Source organism: Oncorhynchus kisutch, linkage group LG30 (assembly GCF_002021735.2).
Source record: "Oncorhynchus kisutch isolate 150728-3 linkage group LG30, Okis_V2, whole genome shotgun sequence".
Classification (NCBI taxonomy): Eukaryota; Metazoa; Chordata; class Actinopteri; order Salmoniformes; family Salmonidae; genus Oncorhynchus; species Oncorhynchus kisutch.
Genome location: NC_034203.2, coordinates 18,227,869 through 18,255,780, shown reverse-complemented (window position 1 = coordinate 18,255,780; position 27,912 = coordinate 18,227,869). Strand labels below are relative to the sequence as shown.

Genomic DNA, 27,912 nt, shown 5'->3' with positions numbered 1-27,912 from the left:
GAACATAGCTATCTACATTATTTCATCTATCTGCAAGCTTACAAAATTGTACATTCAATTTGCAGTAAATGCTTTAGCTAGCTAGATTATTACATCCATTGTTTCACAAGATGACACCCTGGTTTGCTGGTTGATTCAGGAGTCCCTAAAACATTAAAGAACCAGAATGACAATTTCAGACTCATGTCAATACACCCATAAAGCTAGTCAGCTAGCTTGCTAAATCGCGATTTTCGTAAATTAACTTAATGATTATAAATATGCATACTCGTTTGTCTCTACATTAACTAACATATTCCTGTCAACCTTACATTTTCGCATGATTTGTTATGACGTTTGCTTCCGTCCCAGTATTTCTGTCAGCCATCTTCCCTGAAGAAAGTCTCCATCATTGGGTCGCACAGCGTCAAATTCTTCTGGGAACCACTCTGATTGGTCATCACCCAGCGGTCACCGCTGGTGATTTGCATAAAGTTTGGAAAACGTTATCTTTTTCACCGACTCCCACGCAACTTTCGCACCTCCCAAAGGTCCCCCGCCCTCTCCACTGCTCACTGTTTTGCTTTCATTGAAATGAATGGTAAGCGGTGTATCACCGCACAGCAACATATGCTAATGTATAATGAGTGGTGAATTTGTCAAATTGATTGATAGCGGGGGCGCAAGATCGCGCAGAAGACCACAGTGGTCAAGTGAATACTTTTTTCCGTCACTTGCAGTGCTGCTGGTTAGTACTTGCAGTGCTGCTGACAAGATACTCTGAAAATATTGAAGAATATTTCGGACCATCAGTTCTCTATGAAAGAACCAGTACTGGTGAAAACTAAAGACAGCAAAGTGCGCACTTGCACTTGGAAAGAATCTGGCAGATATAAACAATTCATATTTTAGAAGGTTGGTGCTGGGTGGTGGCGAGCTAAATTTACGGTGCTAACGTGCTACTGTAGCTACCTGGCTGTTGCTACTTAGTTGGCATCTGTGGCCTTGTAGTTTAAGCTAGCTAACTGAGTAGCAAAAGTTCGCAAGTCCAGTAGCTATCGTGGTTGCACAAATGGTGAGTACTGTTCATGCCATTTTAATATAGAAAACCAACTCCGCAACAGGCTTCCATCTATGCCTGTCTCGCATGCATTTGTCGTTTGTTTTAGCTAGCTAACTTTAGCCGGCTTACGCATTAGGTTAACGTTAACTATAGACAACTAACGTTTGCTAATTTAGTTTATAAAACTTCTAACCAATTAGTGTAACATCATTTAGGTAGCTTGCTTGTTTGCTAGGTAAGATATGGCCTAAATGCTAGCTAGGTAACGTTACATAGCTAAGATTATTTTTGTATTCAGTGGTTGCTTGACAACCGAAATTAAAGAGACAGCGGGCCATTTCTGGCGAGCTGGGTAGTAAGATAGCTATCATACTTTGCCAGCAATATGATCAGATGATATTACAACAGCATAACTAGATACATTTAGGGAAATATGACCAAAGTAAAACTGTCTGTAGTTAATCCTAGAGGCTGTTTTGTCGAGTCCAAAATGTTGCTACTAACTAACGTTAGCTACCTAGCTAAATGTTTACAATTCATGACATTGCTTACTAACGTAAACAACATCACTATTGAACTATTTCATTGACGTTAATATTTACTAGTTAGGTAACATTATATTCTCACCCAGAAGTTCTTAAATGGCTAGAATGTAAATGTTATACTGTTTGCAAGTACATTTGAGCTGTATTATTAGACATTGTTTAATTGTGTCACTTTCACAGTGAGCCTGCATTATAAATGGAGATGGATAATGAACTTAAGAAATTCATCCAGCAACAGAAGGCCAGAGTAGCAGAGGATACAAAATCCACCTTACCTGGAAATAAGGGTGTGTTTCCGTGTTTATTTTTACTGTGGTGATAGAATGCTGAAAATTTTGAACTTGGGTCGTTCCATGTCATTTCAGCAAGCCATGACACCATCATCTCAGATTGTTATGAAATCGTTTCTGTAGTTAGAAACAAATAAGATATGCATTATTTTGTTGAAAATAATTTGATCGCTGAGAAATTAAATAATAGATTGCTTGTCTGTCTGCCGCTAACTTTAGCAGGCTTGTAAATGTGCATGCATGCCGCAACATGGCTAGTCGAACGCAGAACTCTTCATTGAGACAATGCTGAAACATCAATCCACAGGTGAGTCGGTGCCACATTTGATTTTGTGCCGAAGTCAAAATGAAAGAAAAGAAAGCTTGCAAATTCAGTAGGCTATGGTGTGAAATGGGCTTAGAAGTGAAGTCTTTATTAATGTTAATGCAGACTTTGGTGTGCTTATCAATGCTCAACCAAAAACACCTTTCTCCCCCACTTCTATCAATAAGTTCTACAAAATTATGACTGAAGTGTAAAATGCATTCTGTCATTACTAAATGTGTAATGTGATATATTTTAATCAATCATCTTCTGCAAATGAAGGGAATGATGACATAATCTTTGCAGCAGGAAGGGAATCTGATTTAATTGGTCCTCAACTCGTGGCTCAGTCATTTCATTCAGGGTAAGTGGAGTTAGCCAACCCCGGAGCAGGTTAGTTCTGAAGGATTTGTTGCCATAGAAATGTACCTTGCTAAAAGGTGTGCCCCTTTCTTTTTACCGGTTATACAGAGTTGAACTCAGTTGATCAAATTTACCTCTCGAACTGCTCAAACTTGCGTCGGAGGATAGCCCTCTGGTCCATAGACTGCTTACAAGGTAAGAAAACCAATGTGTAATTTTTTTATTGGGTGAACTATCCCTTTATAATGATGGGGGGGATTCTTAAAAAAAAAATCTAATCACCTAATAGCAGGAACAGCACCACCTATTGGTCAGATCAGGATTTAGGATGGGACATAAACCCAACAACTTCAATAACCAATTTCTTTGAATAGGCGAGACATTTTTTGGGGGGACCATTTTTTTTTTTTTTTTTTTTATTGTTGTGGATTTCTCATGTCTAACTCATCAGATGTTAGGTGCTATATTTAACAACGTTATATGAATCCTATAAATTGACAATTTGGGTGCAATCAATTAGCTTAATTTAGCAGATATTCATTTATATATCAACAAATTAATGTTGTAGGAATGCTAAACTTGTATTTTTCTGTTGACAGAAATGATTTCAGAACAATCTGAGATGGTGGTGTCAAACCTCTTTCTTGTGCTTTTTGAGGTGGAATGATTCACTTGGACATGGGTGAAATGCATGCTACTTTGTGTTTGGTGACTGAGCAAATTATTGCAATTTTCTGACCTGTGGCTGGATCAACAGACAAAAGATCACAAGACCTATGATCACACACTCGAGGAAAATATCCCTCCATTTAAGTCGTTCACGGCACAAGGGAAAGGTACAGTATACACTGAGTGTACAAAACATTAAGAACACCTTCCTAATATTGAGTTGCATTCCCCCACCCCCTCCTTTTGTGCTCAGACCAGCCTTGATTTGTCAGGCCATGGACTCTGCAAGGTGTCAAGCATTCCACAGGGAAGCTGGCCCATGTTGACTCCAATGCTTCCCACAGTTGTGTCAAGTTGGCTAGATGTCCTTTGGGTAGTAGACCATTCTTGATAGACACAGGAAACTGTTGAGAATAAAAAAAAAAACAGGCAGGGTTGCAGTTATTGACACAAGCCGGTGCACCTGGCAACCATACCCCATTCAAAGCCACTTCAATATTTTTTGTCTTGGCCATTCACCCTCTGAATGGCACACATACAAATCCATGTCTCAAATGTCTCAAGGTGTAAAAATCCTTCTTTGACCTGGCTCCTCACCTTCAGCCACACTGATTGAAGTGGATTTAACAAGTGACAATAAGGGATCATAGTTTTCACCTGGATTCACTCGGTCAGTCTGTCATGGAAAAAGCAGGTTTTCATAAAGTTATGAACCCAATTTGTAAGATACTTTGTGGTAGATCTAGATCCTGACCAATGGGAAGTCTTTTATTTCATGTATACCATTCTGTTTTTCAGAGGAGAGTTGTTGTCTAAGTTTACCTTTGGGTAGAGACTATGAGAGGAAGAAACAGAAGTTACATCAAGAGCTCCGTCTGGATTACAGACACTTCATGGCTCAGGTAATAATATTACCAATGTCAAAAGTTATGTAGTTGTTACTTACAAATGTGTAACCTGTCAACATACATACATGGGCCATAATATTTACTTGTGTGTGATAAACAAGAGCACTGGAATGGTACGAGTGCAAGGAGTCAGTGCCGTCTTCTACCAAATGTATATATTTTTAAACAATGATCTCTGCTTTGGGCTGATTTGGCCAATTTGGCCCTTAATTATAGAAAAAAAATGTGAATGCTGCTGAACCAGGCCACCCCTTCCCCTTGGTGAGAGGAGAGCTGCTAAGGTAACCTAAGAAGTGCTATGTGTAGCCTATTTTTATATCAAGCTCTGTCAACTGAGGCCTCTTAGTTAATTCCAAATAGCCAAATCTATGTATACAAAACAACAACCACTCTCTCAACGTGAGCAAGACAAAGGAGATGATTGTGGACTACAGGAAAAGGAAGGCCGAACACACCCCCATTCACATCGAGAGTTTTAAGTTCCTTGGTGTCCACATCACCAACAAACTATCACGATCCAAACACACCAAGACAGTCGTGATGACGGCACGACAACAGCTTTTCCACCTCAGGAGACTAAAAAGCTTTGGCATGGGTCCACAGATCCTCAAAAAGTTCTACACCTGCACCATCGAGAGCATCCTGACTGGTTGCATTACCACCTGGGATGGCAACTGCTCAGCATCCGATCGTAAGGCGTACAGAGGGTAGTACATGCGGCCCAATACATCACTGGCGCCAAGCTTCCTGCCATCCAGGACCTGTATACTCGGCGGTCAGAGGAAGGTCCAGTCACCCAAGTCATAGACTGTTCTTTCTGCTACAGCACGGCAAGCGGTAGAGGAGCGCCAAGTCTAGGTCCAAAAGGCTCCTTAACAGCATCTACTCCCAGGCCATAAGACTGCTGAACAATTAATCAAATGGCCACCCAGACTATTTGCATTGGCATACTGAGTGTATATTATTACAAAAGGGCTGGTAAAACAGGTCTCAGTAAATGAAGAGAATTTGCTCAAATCTTCTTCTGTAAAAAAATGTAAAAAGGGGTGCTTGGAACCAGAAGTTGATCTTAAACTTGTCCTTTCCCCCTCATACATACAGGAGCAGATTGCCTTTCTCAGAGCTCCTCCAGACCTCCCTGATGTTCACTGCAGCCCCAGACCCCCGGTGCACGCTAAGAGGGTCCCCTCTAGGAGAGAGACAGCCACGCTGACTGAAGGCAAGAGGGGGCTGCACAGGGGAGGACACTTCCTGGTGGAGGGCAGTGGGATGGAGGGCCTGAGGCCTGAGGATGAGTTGCTCCTTCCTAGAGAGAAGGCCAGGCTGGTGAGAGTGGACTACGACTCTGAGGAGGACCTCACAGAGGAAGATCTGGATCTTATGGAGAGGAGGAGGCTCAGACAGACGGGGTCTGAGAGAGGAGAAGAGAGGAGGCGGCTAAGAAGACACTACAAAACGGACTTCAGGTGTTTTTAAAACACTCCCTTTGTGATACAAAGCATGATGTTGCACTTACCTGTAATAGATTCAGATCTTAGCTATGTAATGGGTTAATTGTCTCTACTGAAATGGTCTTCGCTAAATGCTTGCCTCTAGGTCTGTTTGAAAAAGTATTGTTAACCTTCCTCTTGTGCAGGGACATATCAAAGCTCAGGGACAGGAGAGTTGAGCTGCCTGACGACTACACAGAGACGCGTCATTATGCAGACAGGAAGGAGACTAACGTGTCTGTTGTTCCCGATGAGGATTACTTAGAGGCACGCTGGGGGACATCATCTCTGACCCCCAAAGCCAAGTATGTCAAACTATTCGTATTGAATAAATGATTGTGGTAATGTCAATTTGGTACAAGTGAACACGATTGTATTGTCATGGCTCTCTTTTTGTTGTGGATTTTTAACACAGTGCATTTTCTGTACAGTAATGTACATTTCTGTGAACAACTGCAGAAATATTTAATCTAATCTGGATTAAAGTTTTAATTTTCCATTGTCAGGGACATTGGGAGGAAAAGTACAAATGAAATGGGGCTGATGTCATACTGTCATCTGTTGTGCCTGGATCATGGCTTGTTCAAGCTTCTTGTGCCAGCTATTCGTAGAGATTTAGAATCCTCTCATACAATAAAATCATATGAAATCCCCAAACCAGCCTAGAATTAGACCAAAAAACCACACTTTCACTAAAACACAGACACTTATCGCTCAGTATTTTTCTATCTGTAAGTGTACTGTGAGTGCTTATTGACGTCCTATCTGCCAGGCTGCAGGTACCATCAGGGATGAAACCCAATGGAAGATCCAGATCCTCTACCAAGAAGGACGAGCCCGAATTTGCTACCGGACTAATGATTGGTAAGACCAATTCTGTTCAGATTTTTCTTAACTAAGTTTAACTACATTAGATAATTTGTTGATATTTCTCAAAAAATGTGGTGATATGGCATGTCTGACAGGGGCTGCAGATGCAGATGCTGCCTTGCAGAGAAGGAAGGAGAGGTACAGGCAGGAGCTGCAGGAGCAGATAGCTGAACAGCAGAGGAATAAGAAAAGGTGGTTGTTCATGTTTGTCTGATTCTGCTGTATGTGAAGAAGAAAGCCTTACATTATCCATCTTAGTGAGACGAGCTACAGGGTCTACAGACTCATTTTAACAGCATTGTAGTCATGAGGTAGATTTGTTTATAAGGCTGCGTTTACACAGGCAGCCAAATTCGGATCTTTTGCCACTAATTGGTCTTTTGACCAATTAATTGCCTAATAATTGGACAAGATCCGAATTACTGCTGCTTACTAGTGGGGAGAACCTCATGAACAGTCTGTTCTTTGTCTTATTAGAGAGAAGGATTTGGAGCTCAGAGTTGCTGTGACAGGGTCGACTGACCCGGAGAAACAGGCAGATTGGATCAAACCGCTTGGGGCAGTGAATGGTGGCGACCATGCCAGAAAGAGAAATGACAGCTTGTACCCACTAGGCCAAGGTGTGGACGTACCAGGTGATGAGTTAAATGGGAGACCCAGTGAGGAGAGCCGAGAGAGGCTTCCCCCTGAGCAGCCCCGCGTGGCCTTCCAGTCCCCCCTGCTGGAGTACAGCCACGCCCTGGGCCTCAGCAGTAGAGGCATCTCCCCTTACAGCCAGGCCATTCACAGGAACATGGACACCCCCAGGTAGCGAAGAAGCAGTAATCCTCATCTGCATCCTAAATGGCACCCAGGGCTCTGGTCAAAAGTGGTGCACTATATAGGAAATAGGGTGCCATTTGGGATACACCCCTCATCTATTCAATCTGATACATTCACTAGATTGTTTGACAAAATTAAACATTGCTGTATGATTTAGAATTTCTGTTTCAGGATTCCAGGTTTCCTTCCTCATCCACCATCCACATTGGCAGATGCACATACACCTTGTCATAGGGACTTCTACCTCTACCATGGAGCAAGGAATCCACTGGACCCTAACCCGGCCAACTGTAAGCACTACCAGTCTAAGTTAAATATTCAAGCTACATCAGTAGATTCAAATGGTTAAATACTAGTAAAAAAATATTGATTGGAGTGAAAGCGTATGTTCTATGATCTAGCCTAATTTGTGTTTTGTGGTATTATATAATATGTATTGGGTTGTGTGTGTTAGCTAGGAAATAAGCCCATGTCATGTTGCTATACACTTAGAAAGAGGTGTACATTGGTTTGACTGAAAGTATGTTCATTAGTGTTTGGTGGTTCTCTGTTAGATGGTCAGATCCTGCTGACAGGAGGGGGGCAGCCTGTGTCCTACCTGAGCCTCCCTCCTGCAGGGCCTCACCCCAGCCAGACACAGCACAGCCCTCCCAGTCAGCACAGTGGGAGCAGCCATCCAGAGCCCCCTCCACAGTAAGTACCTTACTAGTCATCTTATCCTGTCTCTTCCCTTCAAAATCCACTCTTCAGTAAGTAAGCCTTGTCTGACCCAAAGTGGCCCATAGGGCAGGAGCCTATCTCCTGTTTCTGTAGCATGAGGCAGCTTGATGTACAATTATCCCCTGGATAGGATGCTAGTCTCTTCAGGTGGTGAGTAGTATTCTCTATTCACCAATAGGGAGCACCACCTATAAATCTACCTTATTTGTGCCCTGTGTTGGACTTCTGAGAAGGTCATGCTCACTGGCCGTCTGGACAGACAGGACTGTTGTTCCCTCCCTGCTGAGTGACGACTGCAGCCTGCACTGGTCTGCTCTGGACAGCTCTGAGCTCTCCCTCCTCCCTTACATCTGCCATCTTTCTCCCAATAACTGTCCTCTCTCACAATCGGAACATCCTTCTCAGTGATAGATTGAATTGCATCAATGCGTGAAATGTGACAAACCACGTCAATGGTCTACCTCCCGTTTGACATACCTTTTTTGCATAATATTGATCATTTCAAATGGTTACATAGACTTATTTCATAGTAGTGAACACATGCGTAAATATTTAATCTTTCAGCAGACCTGTCAGTGACGCTGCTATCATGGGTTCAGGGATTGGAGGATTTCCCGCCGAGCAGATCAAGCCATCTAAACAGTGTGTGTTAAGTTACAAGGAGGCACTGAGACAACAGGTACATTTTGAATGTGATTGTGGAAGGCAGCAGTGTCTTTCTCCTCAATGCTTGCATGCATTTCGTCACAGTGTGTTATTTCGGCAGGGAGACACCAGGAAAGGGAGCAGTCAGCTTTTTTGCCAGGTAACATGTAAGTCCTGCCATAATAATTCATGCACATGAGTAAATGAGGGATACAAAGCATGTTTAAAGCAGGTGCTTCTACATAGGTGTGGTTCTGGGGTAATTAAGCAATTAACATTCCATCATGAATAAAAATGCTGGTCAGGCCATTATTTTGGCTACCATGGCTATGACCCCACCACAGGGCACTAGTGGTCACTGAATGGTTTGATGAGCATTAGAAAGATATAAACCATATGCCATGGCCGTCTGTCACCAGATCTCAACCCAATTGAACGCTTATAGGAGATTCTGGAGCGCTGCCTGAGACGCAGCGTTTTCCACCACCATCAACAAAACACCAACTTATGGATTTTCTCATGGAAGAATGGAGTCGCATCCCTCCAATAGAGTTCCAGAAACTAGTAGAATCTATGCCAAGGTGCATTGAAGCTGTTCTGGGTCGTGGTGCCCAACACCCTATTAAGATGTTTATTTTGACAGTTACATGTAGGTGTGTTGTAGAATCAGATTTGTTTTGTTTTTCTGAACCCAATCCCTCAGACATTCTCACAGCAATTTACCAATAGCTATGCCTATCAATATACCATTGCACTCTTCTCTATTGTCCTTTTTACATGACCAGTGAAGACAAAAGCACATCTGGGTTGTACAGAATTGAATGACTTTATTTGTCCTGTGAGGGAACTTCAATTTTGGATAATTGGTATTCTAATGAAAGTGTTCCATCCAAACCTGACTGCAGATCCAGGATAGACAGGAGCGGCGGAGGCTGGACAGGGAGGAGAGGGATCGGTACGAGGCCAAGCTGGAGGCCGACATGAAGAACCACGACCCCTGGGGGAGAGGGGGAGGAGGAGCACCCCTCAGAGACAGCAGGGGCAACCTCATCAGTATGTTCTCTCTGCGACTTCTCTCCCTCCACACTATGGTCCACATATTCTCTGTTTTCTCACCTTTCAGTAGACATACGTTTGGAGACTGAGCGCAGAGGGAAGAATGTGTCATATTTAAAACCTTCGTAAAGATTATTACTAATCATAATCATGTGAATTGTCACCAGCCGATCTGCACCAGATGCACAAGCATAATGAGGAGGCCTACATCAACCCTGAGACATGGCAGAAGATGGCGACAGCCACCATGACAGTACTCCGAGAGGAGGACACCAGACCTCCCTCCACCCACAGAGTCTCAGGTAGATACAGGGGCTTTCACATTGATGGGATTCTCTATAAGGCATATGCAACAGGACAGAGAGGAAGGGTGTGTCCCAAATGTCATCCTATTCCGTACATAGTTCACTACTTCCGACCAGAGCCCTATTGGCCATTTAGGACACAACCCAAAGTGGTAGTGGCACCCTGACAACCTGTCCAGCTCGCTGTGTCAGGCTCAGCTAACATGTTATTTTGTCTGGTGGGTTTCTGTCGACAGGTTTTGTTCAGGCTCCTTTGTTTGCCAGAGGCAGTGTTTTTGGTAACCGGCCCACACCACAGCAAGTCCACGAACAGGACAAGCACAAGGCTTACCTCAAACAACAGGTACTGGATGTCCCACCTCGGCACTGTGTGGCTAAAATAGTCTTTTCACATCATCAGCTGAAATTCACTAAGTCACGTAAAAAAGCTTATTGTGGAGCTTAAATAACAATGTTGTACTGATGCGCATTGATGGTTTGGTTTACCTTAGTCAGCTACGGTATGTGATTGGATACACGTACACACAGTGATTACCCTGGTTGTCTGTCCTGCTGCCTAGATTGAAGAGAAGCGGAAGAAGGGGGCGGAGGAGCGAGAGAGTCAGAGGCTGGAGGAGGAGAAGGAGGAGAAGAGGCTGTTTGAGCAGAGGGAACGCATCCAGAGAGAGTATGAAGAAGAACAGGACAGGAAGAAACGCAAGGAGATGGAGGTCAGTATTAACTGCACCAGGGCTTGGGTTCACTAAGGGAGCTGTAGCGTTAGGTTACACTGCAATACTCTAGCTACTAGTATGAGTAACATGTCAATCAGCTGAATGCTATCATATGACATGAGTCATTCAGTTCAGGAAATCTTTATTGTAACACACACACATTTCAGAGGACTGAGCAAGGTTTTTCTCCCTCCAGCAAAAAGCCAAGAATGAGCAGCTGATCCGTCTGGCTGAGGAGCGAAAGAAAGAGGTGGAGAGGAAGAAGAAAGAGGCAGAGGAGAAGGAGAACTCTGCCCTGAGGAAGCAGTATGAGAAGGAGAGACAAGCACGTCTAGAGGAGGTGAGCTGACTGGAAAATGCTCTGTTTGACCCTCTGAACATCGAGGGGCGGTTTACTGTACACATTAAGCCTATTCCTCGACTAGAAATCATGCTCAATGGATTATCTCCATTTAAAGCTCTCCACTTAATCTGGGAAACTGAGTTGTGATGACATTGTGGTTGCCTGTCTAATAGGTACCAAGGGAGCCGTCTCCCCCCATCCCCACCCTCCGGAAGAGGTATCAGGCTCCCCAGTACACCCCCAGACCTCCGTCCAAGGACAGCCGTCGCTCTACTGCCGTCTCCCTGTCTGTGAGTGACTTCCAGAGCCCACAGCATGTCCTCTTCCACACTACCATTGAGGGAAATAGTTTGACTGTGAGGAGAGATTAGTGGAGAATGACTGGGTCTGGTCTTCCTTCTTCTCTTCCCCCTGTAGGAGCATTCTCTATCAGGGCTCCAGTCCCCTCCAGTCCCAGCCCGCTGGAACCAGCTGAGAGCTGCCGGTAACACTGACTCCCACAATAATACAACACATAGTAGTTCAACTGTTTTCTCTCAACTTCTGAGATACTGATGTCTGTCTGTGCGTGCCAGAAGACCAGCGGGGTGTGATCAGTGAACTGTCGGTACTGCGCAGACAGCTGCGTAGCGAGCAGAAACGCCTGGAGGTCCAGCTACTGCAGTCAGAGTGGGAAGAGCTGGGCTCACCTATGAGTGATAGGTAAGGCTGGTGAGGTGATGCCCTCCACTGTTGGTCTCATGGCTTCAGCAAGCCAAGGGTCCAGGCTGGGTGTTAGTTGTAGTGTCCTATCTATAGGCTATGTCTCCAGGCTGACCGATACTGTGTCCAGGCTCAGGGACAGGCCCCAGGTGGATGTGTTTGACATGGCCAGACTGCGGCTGCAGGCCCCTGTCAGGAGACCCTCCTCCAGGAACACAGAGCCCAACTACCTGCATAGGATCCATGACTCGCTACAACTCCGATACAGAGGTGAAGGAGTACAGCGATTGTTTGAGGAATACTGTGCTGGTCCCAAATGGCACCCTATTCAGGGTCTCATCAGAAGTGCACTAGGGAATAGGGTGCCATTGGCACATAACTCAGGGCACTGATTCTTATACATGAAATCTAACAGCACAGTGTTCATCAACCAAATGCAGCAACTGGGGTTGTGTAGATTCCCTGTCACACTCCTTTTTTAGTGCACTACTCTTTACCAGGGTGATCAGTGATGTCATTCAGTATTGAATGGAGAAGTCATTGTTTGTGCTGCAGATGTTGATTCCAGAGAGGAGGAAGGTCATGGTTACTGTGAGCCCCCTAGGGACCGAGCTGGACAGAGGGTGGACATCCAGAGACGGGCTGGTTACAGGGTGCAGCAGCGCAGGATCAACAGCCTGAGAGAACCTGTTGACGGTCAGGAGCATTATCACCAAACACACACACTGTCCACAGACACAATATCAACCTCTACCCACTGTCTAGACACACTCAATATCAACCTCTACCCACTGTCTAGACACACTCAATATCAACCTTTACCCACTGTCTAGACACACTCAATATCAACCTCTACCCACTGTCTAGACACACTCAATATCAACCTCTACCCACTGTCTAGACACACTCAATATTAAATAATATTTTATCACCGACCTGTTGACTGCTCTATCAATAACTAACTTATCAGGCTTTGTAAGGGGCTTAAATCATTTGTCTTTGCATTTTACAGATTGTTTTGACCTGGCACCACCCCCGCAACAAGACCATTATTTGGTAAGTTTATACTGACCAGTTCATTTAGCCAGTGCACTGAACCACGTACAGTGGTTTATTTGCTTTGCTGTACAGTACAGCTTGTCTGTGTGTGTCACTAAGCCTGTACACTCTGTTCTCCCCAGAGGAATGCAGTAGGGGATCCTATGAGAGGTTCTCTGTTGGAGTCTGACAGTGCCTTCATTGGTAGGCCCCTTGTGGTTCACTACTGTCCCTGGGTAGTAAGGGAAGGTGTGCGTGCATTGGGAATAACATGGGGTGCATCCCAAATGGCACTCTATTTCCCAAATAGTGCACTGCTTTTGACCGGAGGCCTATGGGCTCTGAGCGCCCTATAGGCAGCCTATGGGCGCCCTATAAGCAGCCTATGGGCTCCCTATAAGCAGCCTATGGGCTCCCTATAAGCAGCCTATGGGCTCCCTATAGGCAGCCTATGGGCTCTGGTCAAAAGTAGTGCACTATATAGGGAATACGGTGCCATTTGGGTCACACACCAGTTTTTGTAAGTGAAAGAGTGACTTGAGTACCAGTCAAAAGTTGGGACACCTGTTCATTCAAGGGTTTTACTATTCTCTACATTGTAGAATAATGGCGACGATATCAAAACTATGAAATAACACATGGAATCATGGAGTATCCCAAAAAAATTTAAATATATTTTAGGTTCTTCTGAGTAGCCACCCTTTGCCTTGATGACAGCTTTGTACACTCTTGGCATTCTCTAAACCAGCTTCATGAGGAATGTCTTGAAGGAGTTCCCACAGATGCTGAGCACTTGGTGGCTGCTTTTCCTTCAGTCTGTGGTCCAACTCATCCCAAACCCTCTCAATTGGGTTGAGGTCGTGTCATCTGATACAGCACTCCATCACTCTCCTTGGTTAAATAGCCCTTGCACAGCCTGGAGGTGTGTTTTGGGTCATAGTCCTATTGAAGAAAAACAAATGATAGTCCCACTAAGCGCAAACCAGATGGGATGGTGTATCGCTACAGAATGCTGTGGTAGTCATGCTGGTTAAGTGTGCCTTGAATTCAAAATAAATCAGTGTCACCCACCATGCTTCACGGTGGAAACCACACATGCGGAGATCTGTTCACCTACTCTGTATCTCACAAAGACACTGGTTGGAACCAAAATTCTCAAATTTGGACTCATCAGAACAAAGGACAGATTTCCACCGGTCTAATGTCCAATGCTCGTGTTTCTTGGCCCAAGCAAGTCTCTTCTTTTTGTTGTCCTTTAGTAGTGGTTTCTTTGCAGCAATTCGACCACGAAGGCCTGATTCACGCAGTCTCCTCTGAACAGTTGATATGTGTCTGTTACTTGAACTCTGAAGCATTTATTTGGGCTGCAATTTCTGAGGCTGGTAACTCTAAGGAACTTATCCTCTGTAGCAGAGGTAACTCTGGGTCTTCCTTTCCTGTGGCGGTCCTCATAAGAGCCAGTTTCATCCTAGCACTTGGTTTGTGACTGCACATTTTTTCCAAACTGACTGACCTTCATGTCTTAAAGTAATGATGGACTGTAGTTTCTCTTTGCTTATTTGAGCTGTTGTTGCCATAACTGATTTTTAGAAGGGAAGAAATTCCTCAAGTTAACTTTGAACAAGGCATACCTGTTAATTGAAATGCATTCCAGGTCGTTGAAGCCATGAAGCTGGTTTAGAGAATGCCAGAGTTTGCAAAGCTGTCATTTTTATTTAACCAGGCAAGTTAGTTAAGAACAAATTCTTATTTACAATGACGGCCTACCAAAAGGCCTCCTGCGGGGATGGGGGCTGGGATTTTAATAAATATATAAATACAATATAGGACAAAACACACATCACAACAAGAGAGACAACACTACATGGAGAGACCTAAGACAACACAACATGGTAGCAGTGATGTGTCCTATAAGGAGCATTGGTGGCAAATCAGATGGCCGAATCGAGAGCACCCTTACCTTCCGATGTATAAATTATGTCTCCGTAATCTAGCATCAAATCAAATCAAATTTATTTGTCACATACACATGGTTAGCAGATGTTAATGCGAGTGTAGCGAAATGCTTGTGCTTCTAGTTCCGACAATGCAGTAATAACGAACAAGTAATCTAACTAACAATTCCAAAAAAAACTACTGTCTTATACACAGTGTAAGGGGATAAAGAATATGTACATATGAATGAGTGATGGTACAGAGCAGCATAGGCAAGATACAGTAGATGATATCGAGTACAGTATATACATATGAGATGAGTATGTAAACCAAGTGGCATAGTTAGTGGCTAGTGATACATGTATTACATAAGGATGCAGTCGATGATATAGAGTACAGTATCTACGTATGCATATGAGATGAATAATGTAGGGTAAATAACATTATATAAGGTAGCATTGTTTAAAGTGGCTAGTGATATATTTACATTTCCCATCAATTCCCATGATTAAAGTGGCTGGAGTAGAGTCAGTGTCATTGACAGTGTGTTGGCAGTAGCCACTCAATGTTAGTGGTGGCTGTTTAACAGTCTGATGGCCTTGAGATAGAAGCTGTTTTTCAGTCTTTCGGTCCCAGCTTTGATGCACCTGTACTGACCTCGCCTTCTGGATGATAGCCGGGTGAACAGGCAGTGGCTCGGGTGGTTGATGTCCTTGATGATCTTTATGGCCTTCCTGTAGCATCGGGTGGTGTAGGTGTCCTGGAGGGCAGGTAGTTTGCCCCCGGTGATGCGTTGTGCAGACCTCACTACCCTCTGGAGAGCCTTACGGTTGAGGGCGGTGCAGTTGCCATACCAGGCGGTGATACAGCCCGCCAGGATGCTCTCGATTGTGCATCTGTAGAAGTTTGTGAGTGCTTTTTGTGTGAGTGGACCAATTCAGTTTGTCTGTGATGTGTATGCCGAGGAACTTAAAACTTGCTACCCTCTCCACTACTGTTCCATCGATGTGGATGGGGGGGGTGTTCCCTCTGCTGTTTCCTGAAGTCCACAATCATCTCCTTAGTTTTGTTGACGTTGAGTGTGAGGTTATTTTCCTGACACCACACTCCGAGGGCCCTCACCTCCTCCCTGTAGGCCGTCTCGTCGTTGTTGGTAATCAAGCCTACCACTGTTGTGTCGTCCGCAAACTTGATGATTGAGTTGGAGGCGTGCGTGGCCACGCAGTCGTGGGTGAACAGGGAGTACAGGAGAGGGCTCAGAACGCACCCTTGTGGGGCCCCAGTGTTGAGGATCAGCGGGGAGGAGATGTTGTTGCCTACCCTCACCACCTGGGGGCGGCCCGTCAGGAAGTCCAGTACCCAGTTGCACAGGGCGGGGTCGAGACCCAGGGTCTCGAGCTTGATGACGAGCTTGGAGGGTACTATGGTGTTGAATGCCGAGCTGTAGTCGATGAACAGCATTCTCACATAGGTATTCCTCTTGTCCAGATGGGTTAGGGCAGTGTGGTTGAGATTGCATCGTCTGTGGACCTATTTGGGCGGTAAGCAAATTGGAGTGGGTCAAGGGTGTCAGGTAGGGTGGAGGTGATATGGTCCTTGACTAGTCTCTCAAAGCACTTCATGATGACGGATGTGAGTGCTACGGGGCGGTAGTCGTTTAGCTCAGTTACCTTAGCTTTCTTGGGAACAGGAACAATGGTGGCCCTCTTGAAGCATGTGGGAACAGCAGACTGGTATAGGGATTGGTTGAATATGTCCGTAAACACACCGGCCAGCTGGTCTGCGCATGCTCTGTGGGCGCGGCTGGGGATGCCGTCTGGGCCTGCAGCCTTGCGAGGGTTAACACGTTTAAATGTCTTACTCACTTCGGCTGCAGTGAAGGAGAGGCCGCATGTTTTCGTTGCAGGCCGTGTCAGTGGCACTGTATTGTCCTCAAAGCGGGCAAAAAAGTTGTTTAGTCTGCCTGGGAGCAAGACATCCTGGTCCGTGACTGGGCTGGGTTTCTTCCTGTAGTCCGTGATTGACTGTAGACCCTGCCACATGCCTCTTGTGTCTGAGCCGTTGAATTGAGATTCTACTTTGTCTCTGTACTGGCGCTTAGCTTGTTTGATAGCCTTGCGGAGGGAATAGCTGCACTGTTTGTATTCAGTCATGTTACCAGACACCTTGCCCTGATTAAAAGCAGTGGTTCGCGCCTTCAGTTCCACACGAATGCTGCCATCAATCCACGGTTTCTGGTTGGGGAATGTTTTAATCGTTGCTATGGGAACGACATCTTCAACGCACGTTCTAATGAACTCGCACACCGAATCAGCGTATTCGTCAATGTTGTTGGCTGATGCAATACGAAACATATCCCAGTCCGCGTGATGGAAGCAGTCTTGGAGTGTGGAGTCAGCTTGGTCGGACCAGCGTTGGACAGACCTCAGCGTGGGAGCTTCTTGTTTTAGTTTCTGTCTGTAGGCAGGGATCAACAAAATGGAGTCGTGGTCAGCTTTTCCAAAAGGGGGGCGGGGCAGGGCCTTATATGCGTCGCGGAAGTTAGAGTAACAATGATCCAGGGTCTTTCCACCCCTGGTTGCGCAATCGATATGCTGATAAAATTTAGGGAGTCTTGTTTTCAGATTAGCCTTGTTAAAATCCCCAGCTACAATGAATGCAGCCTCCAGATAAATCGTTTCCAGTTTGCAGAGAGTTAAATAAAGTTCGTTCAGAGCCATCGATGTGTCTGCTTGGGGGGGGATATATACGGCTGTGATTATAATCGAAGAGAATTCTCTTGGTAGATAATGCGGTCTACATTTGATTGTGAGGAATTCTAAATCAGTTGAACAGAAGGATTTGAGTTCCTGTATGTTTCTTTCATCACACCATGTCACGTTGGCCATAAGGCATACGCCCCCGCCCCTCTTCTTACCAGAAAGATGTTCGTTTCTGTCAGCGCGATGCGTGGAGAAACCCGCTGGCTGCACCGCTTCGGATTGCGTCTCTCCAGTTAGCCATGTTTCCGTGAAGCAGAGAACGTTACAGTCTCTGATGTCCCTCTGGAATGCTACCCTTGCTCGGATTTCATCAACCTTGTTGTCAAGAGACTGGACATTGGCAAGAAGAATGCTAGGGAGTGGTGCACGATGTGCCCGTCTCCGGAGTCTGACCAGAAGACCGCTTCGTTTCCCTCTTTTTCTGAGTCGTTTATTTGGGTCGCTGCATGGGAACCATCCCGTGGCACTGGTTGTAAGGCAGAACACAGCTTCCGCATCGCGAAAAACATATTCTTGGTCGTACTGATGGTGAGTTGACGCTGATCTTATATTCAGTAGTTCTTCTCGGCTGTATGTGATGAAACCTAAGATGACCTGGGGTACTAGTGTAAGAAATAACACGTAAAAAAACTAAAAACTGCATAGTTTCCTAGGAACGCGAAGCGAGGCGGCCATCTCTGTCGGCGCCGGTAGGATGATCATCTGAATCAGGGTTAGTTTGGCAGCTGGGGTAAAAGAGGAGCGATTACAATAGAGGAAACCAGGTCTAGATTTAACTTTAGCCTGCAGCTTCGATATGTGCTGAGAGAAGGACAGTGAACCGTCTAGCCATACTCCCAAGTACTTATGAGGTAACTACCTCAAGCTCTAAACCCACAGCGGTAGTAATCACACCTGTGGGAAGAGGGACATTCTTCTTACCAAACCACATGACTTTGTTTTGGAGGTGTTCAGAACTAGGTTAAGGGTAGAGCAAGCTTGTTGGACACACAAAGCTTTGTTGTAGAGCATTTAACACAATCTGGGGAGGGGCCAGCTGAGTATAAGACTGTATCATCTGCATATAAATGGATGATTGCCTATGATTGAGCCTTTGGGTACTCCCTTGGTGACAGGCAGTGGCTGAGACAGAAGATTTGACTTTATACACAGCACACTTTGCGAGAGGTAGTTAGCAAACCAGGCCAAAGACCCCTCAGACACCAATACTCCTTAGCCGGCCCACAAGAATGGAATGGTCTGTATCAAAAGCTTTGGCTAAGTCAATAAAAATAGAAGCACAATATTGCTTAGAATCAAGGGCAATGGTGACATCATTGGACCTTTTAGGTTGCAGTGACACATCCATAACCTAAGCGGAAACCAGATTGAATACCAGAGAGAATACTTTAGATAAAGAAGGCCAGTCAGTTGATTATTGACATGTTTTTCCAACACTTTTGATAAACAGGGCAAAATAGAAATAGGCTTATAACAGTTAGGATCAGCTTGATCTCCCCCTTTAAATAAAGGACGAACTGTGGCTGCCTTCCAAGCAATGGGAACCTCCCCAGAAAGGAGAGGGAGGTTAAAAAGGTTGAAGAAAGGGTCTAACCAGATGGGGTTTTTTTTGGGTCAAGTTTAAGGACCTCCTTTAGCACCTCGGTCTCAGTGACCGCCTGCAGGGAGAAACTTTGTATCAGGGCAGGGAAAAAAAGAGGAAGAAGCATCAGGGATAGTCACATTAGAAGGGGTGGGAGATGAGGAAATGTTGGATGGGCAAGGAGGCATGGCTGAGTCAAATAGGAATCCTGACCTAATGAGTAATTAAAGAGCTCAACCATGTGCTTCTTGTCGGTAACAACCACAACATTAAGGGACATGGGCAGCTGTGAGGAGGAGGGCTTATTCTCCAGGTCTTTAACCGTTTTCCAGAACTTCTTGGGGTTAGACCCACAGAGAGAGAACTGCTCCTTAAAGTAACTAACTTTGGCCTTCCGGATAGCCTGAGTACACTTATTTCTTTGCCTGAACGATAGCCAGTCAGCTTGAGTGTGCCGAGCCTTTTGCTAAATGCAATTCTTGAGGTGGAGTAACTCTGCAAGATCACGGTCGAACCAGGGGCTGAACCTGTTTTTTAATTCTCATTTTCTTTATGGGTGCGTGTTAACAACACCACTGAAAATATTTTTAAAAAGGTCCAACAGCTGAGCACTGAAGGTGATCCTTGGTAAAGATTACCACTCTCCCACCTTTGGAAGATCTGTCATACCAAAAAAGGTTATAACAAGAAAGGATATCAGTATTCAAAACACTTTCTTAACCACGTCTCAGTAATGACCAACACATCTGGATTGGAGCTGTGAACCCACACTTTCAATTGATCCGTCTTAGGTAATAAGCTTCTAGTGTTAACGTGCAGAAAACCCAGGCTTTTACGAGAGCAGAAATCAGAATTGGGGCTAGCAACAGTAGATGGGCCAGGGTGTACATTTCCAGATATCAACAGTAATACAATCAAGGCACAGCAGAGTACAGGGAGAGCTCTGCAGTGATGATTTATGACATCTGAATGTGCAAAGTGTGGCTACATTGCATCAATGCAAAGGGTAGTTACTTTAAAGAATCTGAAATAAACAAATACAAATATTTTAACACTTTACTACATGAGGTCTTCAATATTATTCTACAATGTAGAAAATAGTAAAAATGTAAGAAAAACCCTGGAATGAGTAGGTGTGTCCAAACTTTTGACTGGTACTGTAGATTTAATAAGTGATTTGTCTCCAGAACCCATGAGGGAAACCTTTCCAGTGCCCCCCACACCTGAGCAGAAGCCCCAGCTCTCAGCCAGGGAGAGGAGGCGGCTGGCCAAGAGGGCAGACCTGCACAATGTATGTCCTCTGACAGTCTGAACTGAACTATTTGAGACTGGGACCATATTCTCCGAGTGTCTCAGTGGGGGGTGGGGCTGATCTCAGATCAGGCCCCTCCCCCGTCCATGCAAACCTTTCATGATCGAAAAGGCTAAACTGATCCTAATTCTGCACTGAGACGCTTGACACAAACAGCCCCTGTTCCCTACATTGTGAATATGGCCTCACTTCTTAAATGAAGAGGCCAGTGGCAGCTCTCCATTGAAAATGCTATATTCCTCTACCATCATCATATCTTGTGCTCTGGCTTGTTTAGGAGCGGGTGTGCTCCAGAGAGCCTGTGGACCAGCCAGAGAACTACTCCCACCAGTCAGAGGCCAGTCTCAACACTGAGCAGCATAGCAGAGGGCATAACCACCATAGGACCAAGAGGCTGCCGGCTATGAGCCGCGGAACAGGTGGGTGAAGATCTTGGCCCTGGAAGATGGCAATGATTACATAGAGATAAATCCATAGAGGCTGTCATAATGTGTGCCAGAATTGAACAATCTACCTGGAAGATCTCTATGAATGAGTATTAAGAAGAAGATGGATGGGTTGTAGGCATCTCTTCACAGTTGTTCTCTTGTCCAGCAGACCTGTCTAGCGATGAAGATGCATCTCCGCAGGTCTCCCCCCGTGCCCCAGAACCCCGGGGCTCAGTGGATATGGTTGCCATGGAGCCCTGGATCAGACCAGGCACCTCAGAGACTCTGAAGCGCTTAATGACCGGTCAGACCCCCCGAGGGGAGAGGCTGACCAGCAGAGAGTCTGCAGTCCAGGACTGGGAAAGCCCCTCTACCCATCATAGCTAACCTTACACACACACACACACACACACCTCCCCCCTCGGGTTGTACTATTGATTCATTTTTCTGTGCAAAAAATAAAACATTTTTGTGCAGACAAACTCAGTTGTATTGCAAACGTTGTCAAACGCTTTGTACATCAGCTGTACAACTGAGTGTTTAGGGGGCCTACGTTTATACACTGCCATCACTTGGCTTGATGCGTCTACGTCAGTGGTCATGAAGACACAGTATCTCCTCAACACAGAAGGCTCATCTGCTAGATTGATGTTGACTAACTTAGCCCTTTGCTTTTGTATCATGGTCTACCTCTGAAAATGCCTCTTGTTAATTTGCAATGCAGAATTAAGCTTGTGAAAAACGCATAGATTGTACCTTCATGAAAAATATGCAGATTGTCTGAGAATGGTAGGCAACTCCATTCCTATAAGGACAGTGTGTGCAGGCATTTTCTCCAGTCAAGCACTATTGAAGTTGATTAGTTAAATCAGTTAAGCCTGCCTGTTGCCATCCTCTGAAAGGCGTATTAGAAAGTGATCTAGGGTTGCCTTAGCCTGATGTCCTGAACTGTTCCAAAGACTAATATTTATTCATTATATAATAATGGCACTACCTTTTAATGTAAATTGTGTTAATGGCATGTTTTAAAATGTGAAAATGTGACCTCATTTTCAACCTAATTAAATTATTTTAGATAAAGTTTTGTTCATTCTGTTCACCTGATAGCTGTTTAAATTTGTATTCAGGAAAATAGAGTCTCTTATAACAGCATAGTGATGTACCTGAAAATCGTCTGTCAACAAAGTTACTTCTATTGCATATCAATGCAGAGTTAAACCTTTGTACATTCTCATTAGAGTTGATCTAACAACAATTTAATGTATAGCTCGTTCTCCAATGTAACTGACACTCAAGACACTTTAACCCAAACATTATCCTCAAATGTTTCATCTTGATTTCACATGTGGCTAAGTGGAGAGCGGCTCATAAAACACCTGTAAACCATGTGTTTGATACTATTCCACTCCAGTCATTTTTTTTACTAGGCAAGTCAGTTAAGAACAAATTCTTATTTTCAATGACTGCCTAGGAACAGTGGGTTAACTGCCTGTTCAGTGGCAGAACGACAGATTTGTACCTTGCAACCTTTCGGCTGCTAGTCCAACGCTCTAACCACTAGGCTACCCTGCCGCCTGTTCTCAATTAAAGGTGCCACCAACCTCGTGCTCGATTCTCATAACCCAAGCTTTTTGAAAATGACCATACGTGTAGTGACAGTGCAGCTGAAATTAGTTTGCAAATTCAAATTGTTTTAATTTAAATGTTACAGTAAAAAAAGAAAATGGTTAACGTTGCTCATCCTTTTCACACCCTCAGTTTCATAAAATAATTCCGATAGCAAAAAGCACACCCTCCATAATGTTGGTCAGATGGAGAGAAATTTGTCAAATATGTGCATTGTTATTCTGATCATTAGTATGATATTTCTATGCCATACTGCAGCCATTCATTCAGTGCTTTTGTGGGCCCCACTCACTACACTATCTCTGGCCGGCACATGACTGTGTGCAGCATGGAGGAGCTTCCAGTACCTTTCTGCGGGCCCTGTCATTTTCAGCTAACCAGTCTGCTTTAAGAATCCCTTGCGGACCTCAGAGGGGCAGAGTTCAGAGGGTTAAACATCATCTGTGTTCCAAATGGCACCATACCGTATAGTGCACTATATAGGAAATAGGGTGCCATTCGGGATGCAAAACTTTCCCTCTCCCACCCCAGAGAGGGACTGTCTTTGGAGCCTGTATCCTGTGCTGGTCCTGGTCCACTAGTGATGATGTCACTAGCTTCCAGCAAGCCCTAGCTCCGCTCTGGGACTGGGCAGCAGTGAGATGTCGAAGGCGTTGAAAGAACTTACGCAGCACGGCCCGGAGTTCTGGGATCAGGTCAAACTGCATGATCTCACAGAGGAGTGGGTAATATCTGGATGCATGGGCCTTGAACTGGATAATAAAGGGACGGGATCCAATTAGTTCATTCTCCACAGACATGTGAAGGGAAAATTACAACGAAGTCTGTCTCAATTCATCCTTGCATCCCTTCTCAAACGTATTGGAGGAGAAAGTCCAAGTTCTCTCCCCTTGGACTTTCTTCCCCAATGCAATTTGAGAACGAGGCGAGGAAAGATTAATTGAGAACTCTACTTTGTGATCGACTCACCCTGTCATTGCTGATCTTCACCACCTGGGTGAGGAAGAGATTGGTCCAGGCTTCCCGGTGGCTCTCTGATGTCAGCGTGAGGAAGGAGCCCAGGGCCTCACTACACCCACTGCAATAAGAAGAGACATTACAGAAGAGTGTGGCACTTATTTCCAGACCCCGACCAGCAGAATATTAGTCTGGTGGAACCCAGCCTGATCTCAGTGTAACTCACTTTAAATGAAATGTGAGCGCAGCAGTCAGTCTGATTGACCAGGCAAGCAAAACACAGGTTCTTGCCTCAGTCTGTACTACCGGTAACCACTCCTGTCCACAATGGACTAAATGGTGCTGAACAGGATGCGTTTTATGGTTTTAACACAAGTCAATAGCACAATGTCCTCTAGCTAAGTTCTTACTTGAGCAGTCGCCTCTGCACCTGTTCCCAGGCTGCCTTGCGGCTGTCGTCTGTGTACATGCGGAACAGGATGCGGAGGCCACAGGCCAGACTGTTAGTCTCCTGCTTCAACAGGTTTGGTTTGGACTTCCCCTTGAAACCTGAGTAACACACACACATGCTGTGAGACAGCTGCTGTTGTATGTTAGTTTGTCAGTAAGCCATTCAAATGTCACTGTTTACTAATTCCACAACATCAGACATAAGACAAGAATTCCATGTAGAATCCCATATAGAGTAGTAATTTATAGTATCTGTGTCATAAGAGGTCATGATTATAGCTTGCGACGGCAGGTAGCCTAGCAGTTAAGTGCGTTGGAAGTGAAAAATCTGTCGATGTGCCCTTGAGCAAGGCACTTAAACCTACATTGCTCCTGTAAGTCGCTCTGGATAAGAGAGCTGCTAAATGACAAATGAAATGGGATGATCAGTTGAAGGTATAGGGGGTTCTTAGTCACCCACCTGCCTTCCACAGGACAGTCCTCTGCTCGTTGTTGGAGTTGAAGGCCTTGGCGAAGCAGTGGGACTCTAGCAGACAGTCCAGCAGTTTGAAGAGCTGATCTGAGGTCAGATAGCGGTACATTCCCTTGTCCTGGGCCTTCAACAAGACGTCTGCATCTACTGGGTCTCTGGAGAGGTTGACAACACCACAATGCTCAGTGATAACCAAATGTTAGTCAGCCATCCTGATTGTTTTATTTATTTTACCCTTATTTTATCAGGTAAAATAACTGAGAACACATTCTCATTTACAGCAACAACCAGGGGAATAGTTACAGGGAAGATGAGGGTGGGGGGGATGAATGAGCCAATTGTAAGCTGGGGATGATTAGGTGGCCATGATGGTATTAGGGCCAGATTGGGAATTTAGCCAGGGCACCAGGGTTAACACCCCTACTCTTACGATAAGTGCCATTGGATCTTTAGTGACCAGAGAGTCAGGACACCCGTTTAACGTCCCATCCGAAAGACGGCACCCTATACAGGTCAATGTCCCCAATCACTACCCTGGGGCATTGGGATACTTACTTATTTTAGACCAGAGGAAAGAGTGTCTCCTACTAAGTTGGTGGTTGAAGATATCCCTCTAGTGGTGTGGGGGCTGTGCTTTGGCAAAGTGGGTGGGGTTATATCCTTCCGGTTTGGCCCTGTCCGGGGGTGTCCTCGGATGGGGCCACAGTGTCTCCTGACCCCTCCTGTCTCAGCCTCCAGTATTTATGCTGCAGTAGTTTATGTGTCGGGGGGCTGGGGTCAGTTTGTTATATCTGGAGTACTTCTCCTGTCCTATTCGGTATCGTGTGAATCTAAGTGTGCGTTCTCTAATTCTCTCCTTCTCTCTTTCTTTCTCTCTCGGAGGACCTGAGCCCTAGGACCATGCCCCAGGACTACCTGACATGATGACTCCTTGCTGTCCCCAGTCCACCTGGCCATGCTGCTGTTCCAGTTTCAACTGACCTGAGCCCTAGGACCATGCCCCAGGACTACCTGACATGATGACTCCTTGCTGTCCCCAGTCCACCTGGCCATGCTGCTGCTCCAGTTTCAACTTCCACCTGACTGTGCTGCTGCTCCAGTTTCAACTGTTCTGCCTTATTATTATTCGACCATGCTGGTCATTTATGAACATTTGAACATCTTGGCCATGTTCTGTTATAATCTCCATCCGGCACAGCCAGAAGAGGACTGGCCACCCCACATAGCCTGGTTCCTCTCTAGGTTTCTTCCTAGGTTTTGGCCTTTCTAGGGAGTTTTTCCTAGCCACCGTGCTTCTACACCTGCATTGCTTGCTGTTTGGGGTTTTAGGCTGGGTTTCTGTACAGCACTTTGAGATATCAGCTGATGTACGAAGGGCTATATAAATAAATTTGATTTAATTTGATTTACTGGCCCTCCAACACCACTTCCAGCAGCATCTGGTCTCCCATCCAGGGACCGACCAGGACCAAGGATTCACTACTTTTTTTGTCGTTGTTTGCAATAACATTGGCAGCCCATCTCAAAATATGATTTATCTTAAGATACATTTTGCCCTTACTGTCGTTCCCTTCAGTTATTGAAACTGTGTGAATAGAGTACAAACTCCATGGTTACCTGTGCAGCAGCCAGGTTCTCTGCATCCTCCTTCCTGCTGCTGGCGGGGTAGAAGACCATGTTGTCTATGGTCTGGATCAGCTCCAGCTGCACCACACACTTAATGAGCAAGCCGGAGAATAACCTCAGCTCCTGCACCTCTCCAAAAACATTGAGACACACAGGACAGGCAGCGTGGGGGACGGGGAGAAACAGAGGGAAAGAGGAATAGCAGGTGGGAGAAGAGGCAGTTGCTGTCCAAACGTGCTTCACGATGTCCACCATTGTTCCTCTATCCAAGAACGCAAAAGGTAACTGAACTGAATGACCCCATAGCACTCACTTCTGTCATCATGAAGTGCTTTGAGATGCCTAGTTAAGGATCATATCACCTCTACCTTAGCTGACACCCTAGACCCACTTCAGTTTGGTTATCGCCCCAATAGATCCACAGACGATGCAATCGCCATTGCACTGCACACTGCCCTATCCCATCTGGACAAGAGGAATACCTATGTAAGAATGAAGTTCATTGACTATAGCTCAGCCTTGAGGACCTGGGTCTCAACCCTGCCCTGTGCAATTGGGTCCTGGACTTCCTGGTGGGCCGCCCCCAGGTGGTGAAGGGAGGAAACACCACTACACTGCTCCTCAACACAGGGGCCTGAACAAGGATGCGTGCTCAGCCCCCTCCTCTACTCCCTGTTCACCCATGACTGTGTGGCCACACACGCCTCCAACTCAATCATCAAGTTTGCAGACGACACAACCATAGTAGGCCTGATTACCAACAATGCTGAGACAGTCTACAGGGAGGTGGTGAGGGCCCTGGCAGAGTGGTGCCAGGAAAATAACCTCTCCCTCAACATCAACTAAATGAAGGAGCAGATTGTGGACTTCCGCAAACAGCAGGGGGAACACGCCCCTATCCACATCGACGGGACAGCAGTGGAGAAGGTGGAAAACTTCCTCGCCGTACACATCACTGACGATCTGAAATGGTCCACCCACACAGACAGTGTGGTGAAGAAGGAGTGACAAACCCTCAAACTTTTACATATGCACAATTGAGGGCATCTTGGCGGGCTGTATCACCGCCGGGTAAGGCAACTGCACCTCCCACAACCGCAGGGCTCTCCAGAGGCTGGTGCAGTCTGCCCAACGCATTTCCAGCAGCACACTGCCTGCCCTCCAGGACACCTACAGCACCTGATGTCACAGGAAGGACAAAAAGATCATCAAGGACACCACGACCTGTTCACCCCAATATCATCCAGAAGGCGAAGTCAGTACTGGTGCATCAAAGCTGGGACGAGAAACTGAAAAACAGCTTCTATCTCAAGGCCATCAACCTGTTAAATAGCCATCACTAGCTGGCTACCACCCGGTTACTAAACCCTGCACCTTAGAGACTGCTGCCCTATATACATTGGCATGGAATCACTGGTCACTTTAACAATGGAACACTAGTTACTTTAATGTTTACATAATGATTTACTAATTTCATATGTATATACTGTATTCTATACTACTGTATTTTAGTCAATGCCACTCCGACATTGGTCGCCCTAATATTTATATATTTCTTAATTCCATTATTTTACTTTTAGATTTGTTTGTATTTTTGTGAATTGTTAGATATTACTTCACTATTGGAGCTAGAAACACAAGCATTTCGCTACATCCGCAATAACATCTGAAAAATACATGTGTATGTGACCAATAAAATGTTATTTGAGAGACAAAGGCATTGGCAAGGGTGAGACAAAATCTGGGGAGGGCCGTCTAGGAGCCAGGGAGTAGGGACTTGCCCCGTAAACCGTCAAACAAACTCACTGGCTGGGGTCCTAGCTTTGGGGCCGTCCTCATATGTGCCTGAGGAGCCACTGTACGTTCTCTGCCTCTGGTTTTTCCAGGGAGAATCTATTAAGGCAACATTAGCAGGGATGATCACATCACGAGTAGAA

General features: G+C 45.4%; 1 protein-coding gene across 15 annotated transcripts; it reads left to right on the top strand.

Moving 5' to 3' along the window:
- Positions 1–496: 496 nt before the first annotated feature.
- cspp1b (centrosome and spindle pole associated protein 1b) lies at positions 497–21,924 on the top strand. 15 transcript variants are annotated; one of them, XM_031810549.1, is made up of 30 exons: positions 497–580; positions 1,768–1,874; positions 2,100–2,184; positions 2,464–2,545; positions 2,653–2,739; positions 3,144–3,380; positions 4,012–4,115; positions 5,223–5,587; positions 5,758–5,916; positions 6,384–6,475; positions 6,577–6,673; positions 6,959–7,288; positions 7,475–7,593; positions 7,858–7,996; positions 8,588–8,702; positions 9,574–9,721; positions 9,892–10,026; positions 10,266–10,372; positions 10,590–10,739; positions 10,939–11,082; positions 11,259–11,375; positions 11,503–11,569; positions 11,661–11,787; positions 11,918–12,057; positions 12,343–12,483; positions 12,800–12,843; positions 12,969–13,029; positions 20,292–20,395; positions 20,694–20,835; positions 21,014–21,924. In XM_031810549.1, the coding sequence occupies exons 7-30, from the start codon at positions 4,107–4,109 to the stop codon at positions 21,229–21,231; spliced, it is 3,270 nt and encodes a 1,089-aa protein (XP_031666409.1). In that variant the 5' UTR covers positions 497–580; positions 1,768–1,874; positions 2,100–2,184; positions 2,464–2,545; positions 2,653–2,739; positions 3,144–3,380; positions 4,012–4,106; the 3' UTR covers positions 21,232–21,924. The 15 variants fall into 15 exon arrangements, 12 of the variants coding, with proteins under 12 accessions (XP_031666409.1, XP_031666398.1, XP_031666402.1 ...); XM_031810545.1 differs by lacking the exon at positions 497–580 and adding an exon at positions 8,790–8,828 and having other exon boundaries at positions 1,763–1,874; positions 21,011–21,918; XM_031810547.1 differs by lacking the exon at positions 497–580 and adding an exon at positions 8,790–8,828 and having other exon boundaries at positions 1,767–1,874; positions 2,097–2,184; positions 3,302–3,380; positions 21,011–21,918.
- The last annotated feature ends 5,988 nt before the right edge of the window (positions 21,925–27,912 follow it).